The sequence below is a fragment of the Magallana gigas genome, chromosome 10 (genome assembly GCF_963853765.1).
Source record: "Magallana gigas chromosome 10, xbMagGiga1.1, whole genome shotgun sequence".
Classification (NCBI taxonomy): Eukaryota; Metazoa; Mollusca; class Bivalvia; order Ostreida; family Ostreidae; genus Magallana; species Magallana gigas.
The window spans coordinates 12058861-12074375 of NC_088862.1; the positions used below are offsets into that span (position 1 = coordinate 12058861).

The 15515-nt window shown below is 31.8% G+C and overlaps 1 protein-coding gene across 11 annotated transcripts in view; it reads right to left on the bottom strand.

Annotated features, from left to right (window-relative positions):
* Nucleotides 1-9603: 9603 nt before the first annotated feature.
* LOC117683412 (uncharacterized) overlaps nucleotides 9604-15515 on the bottom strand; it is a 36815-nt gene continuing 30903 nt past the window's right edge. For 4 of the 11 annotated variants that reach the window (XM_066073889.1, XM_066073890.1, XM_066073888.1 and 1 more), the window contains 2 exons: nucleotides 14332-14480; nucleotides 9604-12187 (listed from right to left, as the gene is read on the bottom strand). In XM_066073889.1, coding sequence (XP_065929961.1) covers nucleotides 11078-12187; nucleotides 14332-14480 — 1259 coding nt within the window. In that variant the 3' untranslated portion in view covers nucleotides 9604-11077. The remainder of the gene's footprint in view (nucleotides 12188-14331; nucleotides 14481-15515) is intronic. The other 7 variants (XM_066073887.1, XM_066073892.1, XM_066073894.1 and 4 more) reach the window with 7 other exon arrangements.

Here is a 15515-nt window from a genome sequence, read left to right on the forward strand (position 1 = left end):
TCTATGTCTTTAGTTCTGCATTTAAGCTTCGAACGTCGATGTGCCCTGTCAATAAATGAATATATTTATTAAATCACAGGAATATTTACCTCCATAGTGATATTGTAGCACGTGCATGTCTAAATAAGAATTGTTATATACAACTTAATTAACAGCTTAAATCAACAAAATTAGTAAGATCATTACGAAATAAGTCACCTCAAATATAAGCAACAAACATTTTTGTTATCATCAATTGTCGAAACACTATAGTTATCTTTGAAAATAGGTTTTTGCCCCCCCCCCCCCCCAAAACCAAACATCGCCATTTCCCCTCCCTTTTTGTAATCGGCTTCGACACAGTTGTGTCCATTTGAGGCATCTGGCAAATTTCACTATTTGCGCACGCATTGCCCCTTGCACTTCTTTATTTACAATGCAATGAAATCCAGATTTAAATAAATAATCAGACGTAGATTACCAAAAACATTATTTTTATCCCTTTGTCTGGAAAAGAAAACATTTATACGGTTACATAAATAATGATTTAAATCTCGTTTTTTCTTCACATATACGTAAGAATATTTATCGAAAGTAAAATTCGCCTACTAAAAACTCATGCCTCGCTATTTTGGAAATCAACAAAACGTAAGGTGCTTTATACTGTTTATTGCATGTAGTGTAATGCTTTCGTATTACATTAACTGAGCTGACCATTGATGTTACATGTACATGCCGATCATAGATTCCTTTGAAAGGAATACTTGTTTTTCTACTGGACAAACAATTTGGTTACCATAATGTTGGTCAAGTAACACGAACATGACAAATGGATATCACATATATATATACTGTATTTTGATAGCTGCCTTTTTAATAGTTTCTATTAAGAAAAAAAAAACCCAAAAATCTTTAACGGTGAAATATTCCATTATCAGTTATCTTATATCATGCGGGGACTTACATCGATCTGCTCAGGAAAAGAACGACAACCTATCTATTCAATGGATGTCAAAATCGCTATTTTTTTGCAGGACGAGACTGTTCGCTTTAAGCGCATAAAGATATCTTAAGGGGTTTCGGAAAATGAACAGCACACACATCAAATCATTTTTTCTAATTCTTCTATAGAACTCTGTATCTCATACGTGAGGTGTATATATATTACCCGTGTGATAAACCTTTGCTATATGTCACAGAGTGAATTATTCATTGATTCAATATTTATTTTAATATATAATGTACTCATATTCATATATCATTTTCATCATCGTCTATAAACATAGTGAATTACAGATCACTGGAATTTACTACGTTTCCACATTCATATTCATGGTGTTTTACCTTCATTGGTTGAGTTTGGAGTGTGAAAGGTCAAAGGTGTTTGGGTCATGTGAGAGTTGTATGATTGGTTGAATATGAGAAATAGTGAATGAGTGGGTTTACAAGCCTTACATTTAAGTGCGCATGCTTGGCGCCAATTCCTATATCTAACACACTTCACCCCCAGACAAGCGGAGAGAAAGGAACAGTTTCTCCATATTATATTATCTATTTCAAAATAGTAATATAAAATATCTGTCACTCGGTAAGTTCATTTACCGCAGTTGCCTAAGTTATCTGTAGAAATAATTAATTATCTAAAACATAAATTAATAATATTCAAACATCTTAAAATATATTTAATACGTGAATCTTAGTTGTGTAGGTGTTTATTTATTATACTCATTTCTGTAATAATTGTTACAGATCACCATCAATTCTATATATTGAAAAATATAAATTAAACTAATCCAAACAGCTGAGTTGTTTATTTATCAACAACAACGATTTGCGAAATCATCAAATAGCGGCTGTGACATTTTCTTTAAAATTAAGACATTGAGTATAACAAACTAGATTGACACCCCTCGAAAACCATTTTCAACCTCCGCTTCGCGTTTGTTGACAATGGTTGTCTCGGGGTGTCAATTTCAACAGTTACCCTCCCACACAGTGACTATTTATATATTACCACCCTTAATACCTTTTCCCCAATTTGTCAAGTAAAGAAAACAGAATTTGAAAGTTTTGATTTATCAGTTCAAAGAATTTCAAACATGAAAAGGAAAAGTTTTAAATTCGGAACATCATTTGACATGTGATATGAATTAAAACTTAATTGCTCTCGTATATTTTTCGTTTTTGAAATAAAATTTAAATAATTGTTAATATTTTTTCTGACCTTAAACCCGAATCATTGTTTTAAAACTAGAGTCAAGCTCATTGCAATGGATTCAAGAGCTCCTCTTATGATTTAATGGATAGACACATAATATCCTGGGATATGATAGGGACTGTTCCATAGATGTGTAGTAAGGTTTTGAAAATTAACGGTTTTGAAAAATTAAATTTAACCCTGAGGCCCATTACCTAGATACCTTTGACGCCCTTTAAGGATCAAGAATATATAAGGTTAAGGGGTGTGGATCTCAACCGTTTTCGAGATATTCGTGCCTTCCTGTTCGAGGTCACGACCACCCCTGGGGCCCATGACCTACATACCGTTTGATGCCCCTTGACATTAGAAACATGAATATATATGGTTTAGGGGTCATGATTATAATAGTTTCTGAGATATATGGTTATTTCCAATTTCTGGGGGCTGGGTTTGACCCCAGGAGTCAGATCTAATTAACCCTATATATTGCCAGTAACAGTCAATATATGGTTATGAAAAACCCTATATTATTATCTTTGTCCGTTTTCAAGTTACCATTTACAATAGAGTCTACGATTCTTCCTACAAGGTTAAATGTTAGACCCACACCCTTTTGACCCCCCCCCCCCCCCCGGAAAAGTGGTTGTCTAACCCAAAATGAGAAAAATCAAACCAGGGGGCACAACTAGATATGCAGGCCTATCATATCCTAGAGTTTTGTACAATATTCTGTTCAGCCATCTCTGAGAAACAAATTCAGAGCGAGAGAGAAGAAAAAGAAGAAGACGAAGTATAATAATACATGTATTCAGAACCGTACAAAAACAATAAGTCTCCAAATTTCATTCGGGAGACTTAATAATAAAGATTAAATAGAGATACATGTAGGATCATCAAACATCAATAATTTAAAGATAATTGACAATTTCTGATTCTAAGGGGGTCAGGATGACCCCTTAGGGTCATGACTTACATGCCATAATGATCTGATGTGCAATGACCTAAGGAGGAATAATATCTTTGGATTAAGGTGGGGATCTCAGTGGTTTTTATGATATTTAATAATATCAGGAAGAGCACTTGCGATCATGACCTACATACCATCTAAATGCCTTGAACAAAGAAACAATAATAAAATATGTACATGATATATGAATCAATTTAATAACCCAGATATAGATCAATCATCTATGTTTTGTAATACTTCCTATGTATATATACAAGTATTAGTTTGTGTTTTGTTCTATACTATTCATGTTCATGACTGTAATATGGCTTAGTCTTATTTTAAATTACATTAAAAAATTGTCAAATATATGACTTGGAACCCCCACCCCCAAACAAACTCAAATATAAATTGTTCTCCCCCCTTTAATTGTCGAATGATCTATTACAATCAAAATAAAATGTGGATATCTATAAACTTTTATAAACTGGTCAAAAATGTTATTCTTAAAACAAATATCATTACATCTTGCATGATCTGTTGAAATATGATCAGAGGTCATATTTCTACCTTGGGATCAATGCTTATATTCATTGACAAGTTAAAATTAATAACAATAAATGATTCAAATTATAAATGTTTATACTCCACATCCACCCCCCCCCCCCCCCCCCATCTAATATGGTTAAAAAGATTCAGTCTTCTTACTACGTTCTTACATGTGAACAGTAGCAAACTTTAAATCATTTTTTGATTGCTCTTTCTCTTCTGATGCACATTTAAACATTTTTGAAATTGCTTAATTCAATTTTTAAGATTTATAAACAAAATGTTATGTGCATGTGTATTCGCCTATTTGGGGCAATTGTAAAGTCTATTAAACAAAGCAGTGTCATCATTAGGTTAGGAATTACCCACATGGATCAAACACTACATATAAATAAGACAACATGATTTATCATTTCTAGTTCTAGAATGTCAGAATGTCTCCCAGGGGGCATAACCTACAAATGTATCTACAATTTGACGCGCAATGACACATAAAGCAAGAATTAATTACGGTATATGGTTTAGGGATGAGGATCTCAGAAGTTAACAAAATATACAGTGTATCATCAATCATCATTCCTATTTCATGAAGGAAATGGGGGGGGGGATTAAAGACAACACCTGGGGGTCATTAATGTACTTTACACCATTTGATGCATCATAATGACAATATATAAATAGTGCCTGTTTGGGAGGGTAACTGTAGAAATTGACAACCCGGGAAAACCATTGTCAACCGACGCGAAGCAGAGGTTGACAATGGTTTTCGAGGGTGTCAATTTCAACAGTTACCCTCCCAAACAGGCACTATTTATTCTATTATACTGAATGTCTTATTTTTAAAGAAAATATTGCTGCTTTTATATAGAAATGAAGTGAATGCAACGGCGAAACGTACGCGCATAATTTACGCGCATGTAACAATTTGTTGTGTTACCTGTTGCCAAGTGTGTTGCTAATGCTTAGGGTAATACAACGGATTAACAACTGCTTCTTAACTAATCAGATTTCAGTATTTAACATAAAAGTATAATGATAGAAGATATTTTGTATTTTCCTGTTTCGTGGGGTCAGAACGGTACCATAAGGTCATGACATACATTGGATTTGATGCATTATAATACATCAAGAAAGAAATACTCATTCCTTCCTATTATATCTCATATCAAAATGATAAGTGTCTACACTTACTTACATGTAATACACAAATTTAATACGAAATTGTTTATACAGGGTCAATATGGGGTCAACTCAATAGTGTAAGACAGAATCTTTACAAATGCGATAGGATAGGTAACGATGATAAGCTTATTTAAATATTAAAAGATGATGATACAGTATGCTGTCAAAGGGAGATCACATTTAGAAAGTGAAAGTAAAACTTATGTATGCTGGCATCTCATTATATTGTGCTACTTCTTCTACATGTATTATGCTTACCTATATTGGTCAACATCATAATGATAATCCAATTAAAGCACAATAATGAATTCCTTTAGCTGATCTTAACTAATCTATTTCTGCATATGGAAAATACATACATGTATCTATACACGTGAAACCATCAAATCGAAGAGCTGGGTAAAACTAGTACCCGCTAATGAGACCTGCAGACCTGTGTTGTATACGTAACTTCAGACAAAAGATCAGTTATTTGTAACATGCATGTATTTTTATGACCCATTCTTCAAAACCCCTTGCACTATTTTATTAGGTAAATAACAGCTTTAAGGTGGTGCAGGACACCTGCATATTGTGATGTATACTTCCTATTGAGATAAACAATAAAGCATAAATATTAATTCAATATTTACCCCCAAAATAATGTTACCTAACATTGAGGCGCAATGGGTTAGAGCGTTTACATTTCTGTAACAGCATTGGGGTCACAGGTGTATTTTTGGTAATTTTACTATTGATATAAATGAATTTTCATTTGGGGGGGGGGGGGTTGTGTCTGGCCCCTCACTCCAACCTCTTCTCTAAATTTGTGCACACGATGATGTACATATAGGCATACAGAAGCAAATCTTAAACCGGTAGCCACCACGGGGAGGGGGCATAATTATTTTTTTTGGTTGTAATAATTATATAGACCATTATACTTTCTATGACATGAAATGTTGAGATTATTGATTAACTCAAAAATTCATTGCAAACAGTTCAATCCCAAATTGAACATAAAGTGCTGCTCATGTGTATAATAATATAGGAAGGGATTTTATCCTTCAGTTATGAAAATTGTAATTTTTAAATGTATTACCGGAGCCTGTATGTGGCCTTCATTTTTAATTAAACTGGTACAAAACAGTGTTATTTAGAGGCAAACACTTGGTGCGGGTATTACTGTCTAATGACAGCATCTATTTTTAATTGCTCTCATGATCATAGGATTCGCAGGGTTTTTCATACAGCACAGTTCAAGTTTTATGAGGGTATTTGGATTTCCTCCACGATAGTTGGTTTAGCAATGTTCATGATTTTCCCTTAGTTTTCGCTTGGACGGAAGAGTCCATCTTACCAGTAACGGGATTTGGAGCTTCCTTGTTCCTCATAGCTTGTTCCATGGGAACAATGATCAATCTAATCGTTTTGGGATTTTTAATGGAGAATTCCACTCCCATGTGGTTTCCCTACCTATTGTTAGGAGAATCTGTCATAAAATTTTTGATATTATGTCTAGTTTGTACATTTGCTAGTCTTATCAGTCGATTGAAAAACACTTTCAGGGATGTAAAAATTGAAATTCGATCTGAGGACCAAGATAATCCCGAGCACAAGAGTTTCATTGCTGAAAGTGAACTGAATGAGAAACGTCTTTAGAGAAATACATGTAAGTAATAGATTTTTCGTAGGTCAACTCAAAAGATAACTTGACTAATCCTCACAAGAGAGATGATTTGTATTGCAAGAACGTAGTTGTGTTATGAAAACTTTATTTAAGATTTTAGAACTCTATAATATATGCATCCTCTCTAGCTTGGAAGCCTTTTTTTACCTTTTGGGGTTAATAAAGTAGAATTATGGATTTTAGTTTTACTTTAATGCGTTACATGTAAATGCAGTTAATATTTTCTTCCGAAAGGAAATTGAAGACATTTGCCGAGAGAAAAGAAAACACCATTCCAACTTATAGATACAAGTTCTTTTGGTTTTGCCTTTTTTTGGGGGAAAAGTAATAAACTTAGAAATTGAATTATTCTGAGCGTTTGAATTGTACTAATATATTAAAGGAATAGTATAATACAGATACATTAGACTTTCTTAAATATTCGAAAGTATGCGATGAACCTTAAGGGAATCATTTTTCAGTCTTGTGATACTTTTCAATATTCCCGTTTTAAACACGAATACAATATATTTATTTTCAATAAAGTACCAAATGTGATAATATGTTTACACATTGTATACTAAATACTATGCGAAGTTGTGCGCATTTTGTTATAAAAGAGTTGTTAATTGCATTTGTATAATTTATTTGCTTTACAATTGATTTATAATGTGTATGTTTGTATTTACAACAGATTAAAAATATTTATGTTCAAGACATCCGTATTTTATCCTTTTTTATTAACTCTTGTCTTAAATTAAGATAGCTATGTTTTGTTTTCACTCATTAAATATAAACATCTAATATATAATTTCATTTTCATTTTTTTTTTAAATGATGCTATTATATATCCTAGTCCGTAACGATTTTACATGAGTAATGAAAGAATGATTCAAAAGAGAATGTTAAAAAATCAAAGATTTACATAAATAGTTTTTCTCATGTTTGAAATGAAAGTATACAAAACGAGTATTATGTACACACACCCTGTCAAGTATGTTATTTATTTGTTTGATTTTTTTTTTGTCATTGCAAACATTCTTTGAATATTGATATAAGAATTTAATCTAACAATTAAAAATTGCTTGTAAATTTTAATTTCTTTTTGAAGAAATTTCTATATAAAGTTGTATTCAAAATTTGTTAGCCAAGGTTTACTCGAGACAGAAGTATTTTTTATTGATTTATTTTTAAATTGTAGGTTGTTATTGTGCCAGTATTAATAAACTAATTAAAAATTTCAAGACAAAAATTAGTATTCAAAATCTCATATGTTATGATTAGGACTTGCTCTAAACTTTCTTTTTTTATATGATAAAAATGTATGAACACTTAACGCGGTTGGGTGGTCATCAAATTAGGCATCAAATTTAGCTTCAATATTTATTGATGTTTTTCTAGGCTGTAAACAAATACTATGGAAAACAAATTTTAAAAATTTTAGCTTAATGATATAAAATTTTGCTAAAAGATGTTATACAGATTTTTTATTTTTCATGAGATAAATAAAATAAAAAAAATGGGCATGACTATCCAGTCCTCTTAAAATCATTGTTGACATTCTTGAGAAAATTATCTCCCTTTGTGTACAGTAGTGCAAGATGACAGCCTCCAAAATATATTCCATTCAATGTTAATAAATGATATTCAATTGTACAGGTACATGTATTTTAAAGCTTTTGGATGTGCTCCATATCAGTTTTCCCATTATTTTTCATCTATTAAGTGTTAGAACATAACCCACTTTTTCATCTAATCAGCAGTCGCTAAATATTTTATTTCGTGATGTTTTTAATCGTCCAGAATTTCTTCCAGTTTACAGCAACGTCACATTTTCGATTTAGAACCAAGAGAGTCGTTAACAAAAGAGAGATAAAATTTGATTGGTTTAGAACTTATGAATTAATGTCATTAATAACCTGTGCCGATGCGATTAAATCAGACTATGCATTGTTAGGTTACGCACGTTACGGGAAAAATAAGTACATATGACGTCACAAAAATGTATGAAGTATTATGTTAGACATCGTTGTCAATCTATGATATAATTATTTTAAGAAATACCCTCGGTCACACTATTTATTCGTTGATTTAAAGAATATTGATTAACAGCCGTATTTTTTGATGATATTTTTAATTCCAAGTCATACATATTCAAACAATTTCTTTAAAGACTACATCAGTGTGTGCTTGTTTGAGAAACTTTTTTTAAGTGTGCAAAAACTTAACATCCAACATATTGAATTAATCGCAATTTGTCAGCATTAATTTCACTTTCATTGATATTTTTATATACACATTAAACATAACATTCACATACAATGAAATACTTGGGACGAATATCAAAGGCGCTTGTTAAACTTATTAAACTTTTCAACTTCCATGTAGTTTGGACTTAGTTATCAATTTATTTATTAGATTTATCTTTAGTAAAAAAAAGAAATTTTTGATAGATAAATCAATAACTATTTGGTGTATTCGACTCTGCAAATAACTCATGAATATTTTTTTTGGTAGGTACAAACAACTTATATCAAAAATTACATGACACGATACAGAGCAGTTGTTTCAAGGCATTTTCATATTGCCAGGCCAACTTGTTCTCAAATAAAGTGAAGCAAATTAACTTCAAAAGTGAACTCCGAACGAACATTTAACAGATCTCGTTGGAACGCAGAGTGCCCGATTACAGTGAACGCAGATTCAAAACTTGTAGACAAAAATAAAACCCAAAATCAACCTTTAAGGAGACTGCCGGGTTATAAAATGAGTCATTAGATCTATTTAAAATTTCTAGCAATGATTTATTAAGCTTTAAGTTTGAAAAAAACACCTGAAAAACGTCACTCAAATTAACTGTAAATTATTTGATTATGAAGGATATAATGATAAATAAACTATACATATGCCAAATAAACGAAAAATTTGCAAATTGGGGATAAAGAGTTATATATGTTGCCGTCGATAAAATCCTTTTAATAAAACAAAATGTCGTTTCGATCAGAGGCCAGCCATTCTGTGACAATGTGTTATTCAACCTTAACTTTTTTTTAGTACAGAAAAAATCATATACCTTAATTTTCGTATAATCATATATTTTCCATTTGTTCATACTGAACTCTTCTTTTTAGCTGATCAATAAATGGCCTCAACTATGCAGTAAAAGTATGTCGCTGGATAATTAACGGATGATTCTATGTACAGCAAAAGAAACTGACTTCAAAAACTGTATTTATTACCGATGCCGAAATATACAAAGTTTTCAAAATAGAATCTATACAAGTCACACTTCCACATCTAGTAAAAAAAACATAAACAGCTTATGTACATTTTTCTTCATAGCGTATTTTGTACCAAGAATTGCAAACACTGCCACATCAATATACATGTAAGTATGACGATGGATGGAGTCATATCAACATATAAAGCAAATATGGATGACAATATGTTTAAAGAAGTTAAAAACAACAATGTATTAAACACTTCATAAAACTAAATACAGACGGATAAAAGAAAAGTTAGGTCATTTTGTTTTATGTCAACAAAAATGCCTTAACAGAGAATTGTATGTTGTTACACCTCCTAAAACGTTAACTAGTCAAAGTCATTGGTACTTTATGATAATTATTTTCCAAACAAACAATACAGCGAACAAAATTGCTCGATATTACAAATTGCTGCACATAAATGCAAAAAAAAAATTCTTGAATCAAAATCCAAATTTGAACTTCAATTCCTAGAGTCTAAATAAATCTATAATGGGAAAATATATATATCACCTTTTCATTTTTTAAGGTTTCACGATAATGTTAACAACATTATAGTCTGTCCCAAATTATTGCTTCCATTACTTTTTGATGATTTTTAATAAAAATACACATATCTGTGAAAGAAATACAGTTGAAATAGATAAAAGGGAATATGTCCAAGATATCTTCATCGAACAATTATCATTTTTTACTCCTAACAGTTCAAAAGAACGAAGACAAATTTCTTACGGAGATCTATAATGGGAAATGTTTACATCTTTTCTCCATTTGGAAGTACTTGAGATATCTCGAGCAATTTTTCAACGTTATCATCCGGACCTATTAATGGCTGATGCAATGCAAAAGTGCACTTTTAAATCTAAATGTTAGCTTGAAAAGTTCCTAATAGAGTCTTCATTATTTTTGGTTTTACTGTTTGTTTTGTTTGTTTGTAATGCATTGGCTTGTATATCCGATACTAGTTTTTTTTTACTTGATAGAAGTGCAATTACTTGTATCTGATGATTTCACCGTGACCGACTTACATATTTAAGTTCTCGGCTTCTTAACTGAGGCTTTTCCAGCAAAATGCAATGAAATGTGAAAAATCAAAGGCTTACAAAGATTTGTAGAATTTGGGATAGAGAAACAGTCCTCTAGAGAAAACGAATATTGTAAAAAGATATAAAAAAAATTTCAATTTTAAAGCAAAAATATTAAGATTTTTTTACTACATGTAAGTTATACTGAAAATTTTGTTTTAAGAAGTCGTTATGTAGTTTGTTGACAACCCAGCTTTCTAAAGCTAAATATATAAAAATGTATCACCCAAAGGAATCATTTGATCGTTTGATAACTATTTCCTGCTTGTTCTTCAATGCAAGTTTTTGTGGTGAAGTATTATTCATATGACTAATACATGTAACATTATCATCTGCGACAAACCAGTGTCCGAATTTTTTTGCCCTTTGTATTTTTTCATCAACTCCGATGACGAAGTTGAAGTTAAGAATAAAAGCGTTTTTCAGCTGGTCCTCATTTGGTTTAAAGTACCACTTTCCATCAAGAAATCGCGTCAGTGGTAAAAAGTAGACAATAACATTGCCGTAATGTTCTATGATAAGTTCCTTCAACACTATCTGATCATTGTCTTTGGCTCGAACATGCTCTTCATTGTCTAAACATGAGAACATGGTCATTAGTGAGTCCAGTCGACGATCGAGCTCCATCCAGAACTGTTTTAACCGAGTCGTATTCCTCGCATAGTAAAACCCAATCGCTAATTCGAAAGATTTCTCATAGGTTGGTATAATCGTTAAATCATATTCCTTCTTGCTTGTCACAAATGGTATGGGGTTACTCTTCCACATAGCATCCAATTCGAAAAGAAAAACTGGAATGTTTTCTTGTATAATCCAATTCACCACCCTGGTTCTATAGATACCAATGCGCATAAAACCGGCGGAACAGTACCTTTGCTTAGTATTAATGTCTTTGAATATACTCAGGAACATAACAGTGAGCGAGGGATACTTGGCGGTTATTTCACTGTGAACTGCTTTATCTGTAACTAGAACTAGAACCTGAGAGTAATCCACCATGCTTTTGGTATGGCACATCCAGTTTGTAAGAAAGGGAACAAAAGCTTTGTTCATAAACGTCATCATAACCATTCCGTATTTGCTTGAAATTTTCTGGGCTGCACGAACAACTTTCTTTTTGTCATCAGTTTCCAACATGTCTTCAATTTTGTATAGTGTTTTGTTTGCACAAATTGACAGATTTATCTTTTCGTTGCAAGGTCCATCTGTGTTTAATTTCTCTACTGAAGATATGTGCTGGCTAGTTTTTATATGCCTAGTGTTATACTGAAACAGGACAGCAGCTAATCCAAGAGTTATCAGCAATACGAAGGTTCTTTGCAACCATAGACGCTAAAAAACATAACAGAAACAATGTAATAATAATATAATAAACCCGTACATGCACATAAAATGATTTTATTGAAGTTTCTAAGTGGTTTGCACTATTTTATTTGAAAACTAGACTCGGCATTTCATTGAAAGAAATGAAATACTATTAAGTTTGAAGAATTTACATGTTGATTCAGAAAACATATTATACATCGAAATATTGACCACCAAGTTCAACTTATCCTTAATACCATACTTTAGATAGAAAATAACAGACTCCGTTAATTTTTCTATATACTGGGTTATTTTCTCCCCGGATTATTTTCACCCCTCTACACTTGCAAACCGTTTCGCCCCGTCTTGAATTCGCACAGACACAGATGTGCAAACTCCTTCTAAGTAACTGGACGAATTAAGACTTAACGAATTCAAAACAAAGTAATTTAAAGATTGTTTTGAATTCGTCCAGTCTTAAATTCGCTCTGACAAGAGGGCGAAAGGGGCGAAAATAAAACTAGGGCGAATATTTGCTTGTGTATAATATAGAATTTTATTATTTAGCAAATCAACTAAAAACACGAATAAAAATTATTAAAGATCATCTGCAGAACTATGTAAAATTTGAAAGGTTGAAAACAAAGTATATGACTGCCGTCATGAGGAAAGAGCCCTTATCGTTTGACGTCACAATGCTCAGAAAACGACGTCAAAGTTGCGGCATTGTAAACGCAGTTTTTTTTTAATTTTCTGTTTCTATTTTTTCCGCGTCTATGTTGTGATTTCTGAATAACTAGAGTCTGGCCTTGTTTTTATACCGCGATTAATATTTTTTTAAGTCAAATATTACATGTTGATTTAAAAAACAAACATTTGATAAAAAAAATATACACAATCGTCTTGTAACGTCAATATCTACACATTAAGAACGCGTAATATTGCACACTAGTTGATGCAGAGACGTCATTAAATTGCTTTTGCATCCGCTATGAAACTTAAACACCACATTTTACATTCTAGTGTGTGATGAATTTATGCTCCAATTGGGAAATCACTTTTTTATAAATCATTGTTAGAAACCAAAGACCCGTCTCGCATACGCGTATAATTGAATGCGAGACAGGTCGTGGACTTCCGATGATGATTTATAAACTTGTTTGAGCGCAACTGGACCGAGTTCATGTCAGTCATGTCTGTTTCTATACAGTTGTGAATTACAATCAATTTTCGTAAGAAAACTAAGTGGATGTAAATTTTAATCTTTAAATATAAGATGCCATTTTTGTTAAAATCTTTTCTCTCAAATCAACTGTCCACATTCTTGTAGTTGTGATTACTTTTTAGTGAGACAGTCAAAGCCAATTTTTTTCCATCGGTAATTTTATAAGAATTACATGTAAGTGTTGATAACGTATAAAAGAGAAGAGAAATTATGACAATAATTTAACACCATAACATCCGAGTTTCAAAAACAGCTATAGTTGATTTTATACTCGCACCAGAACTATGAAGATACTAAAAAAATATTATCAGTAAATATGCGGTAAAATTTCCGTGCAAAAGGTTAATTAAAAAAATAAATATTTCTCTTTTTGAAAATGAATTTGTGTATTCAATTTGACAATGCCCCGAAACATTGGAAACATTGGCATCGAATTTGAACAAATTTATGTGTGTTACATGTTTGCTTATTTAATTTGCTTCTCGGCAGCTTAAATAACTTTGATGGATTTAAAGGTTGGGGAGAGGACTGATATTTGTTTTCTTTGATAACCTTTATCTTTCTATCTCATGTTCGGGGGGGGGGGGGGGGGGGGTAATTGCATGTGGAGTCATCAGAAGCTTTATCTGGATATTCAAAATGTTTTGATCTCTTTTGGTAAAATTGTAAGAAATCTAGAATCGTACAAAATTATCAGTTAATTCTACTTCAAACAATTAAAGACATGAAAGGAAGTATAGAAGAAAAAACTTATTGCCAAAAAAATTTGACGTACTTGACGTTTTGACGTTTTCGACTATCTACGTCAAAGTCTTGTTAACATCTCTTACTAAAATTGCCATAAAATGCTTAAAACACATACGATCTTGGATATCTTTGTATTTTTGTATTCAGAAAGAGTTGACTAATCAGAATTGATGAAAAAGAATGTTAACGAAAATTTGACCTTAAGGACCCTTTTCTCATAACGGCAGTCATATGTTATTTTTCTAACATTGTTTGCATATGGCATTTTCTTCTGTTTTACTGTGGAGAACGTGATAGTCTTAGATGTAGCGTGGGGATGAGCCTTCGATGCAAAGTCCAAGTTCTCTGCTGAAAAAAGGTATGTTTGTAAATTATATTTAACAAAACACTCTGCTTAAACAAATTAAAATTATTATTAGAAAGAATCGTCGTACTTCACAAAATTACGAAATCCCATTGAGTTCATTTTCGTAGGTAAAAAAAAATATTTTTTTCGCGAATAAACGCTAAACTTACGCGAATAAACGCGAACCTTTCGCGATATAAAGCGTTACTTTCGCGAATAAACGCGAACCTTTCGCGAATAAACGCGTAACTTTTGCGAATTAACGGGAAACTTTCGCGAATTAACGCGTAACTTTCGCGAATTAAGCGAATATTTGCGTTAGTGTCGCGAATAAACGCGTAACTTTCGCGAAAAAACGCGTCACTTTCGCGAAATAACGCGAAACTTTTGCGTATTAACGCGAAACCATTTTATAAATATTGTCATTTCAAACAAAACCCTTATGAAGAAAAAAGATTGAAAACAAACACATTTCAAGTTTTTTTTATCAAAAAATACTAATTGTTTATTATAATGATAATCATCGTGTTACGTTGAACTATGAAGACAAAATTATCTTTTTTGCAAATAGATATTAATAAATCTGATTAAACTTTATAACATTTTTATACGTTGTAAGTCCAAAGTAGATAATAAGTTTGAGCATCAGTTTACGATTTTCATTTGTTCGCCAACCCTGTGTTCGAACAGGCATTTATTAATTATCTTTTTCTTATAAAATTGATATAAATTCAACCGTCGGAACCTTTAAAATCTTAGTATTAATTTCAAATCACATATGTGATAAATTTGGAGGAAGAGTTTACGTCATCTAGATTTGAACAAAAGCTTAAAAATTTCAATTCACAGCTTGACTTATCTTTTCTGATATTAAACTAGACGTTAATTTATGTAGCGGTGATATAACATATATTATAACGTTTGAAACAATAATATCCTTTCAATTCTAAAATGATACTTAATAAAACATTTAATTCGAATTAAAATTGTTATAATTAAAATGTGTTGCTGTCTCATTTTCAATAATACAGCGCCCA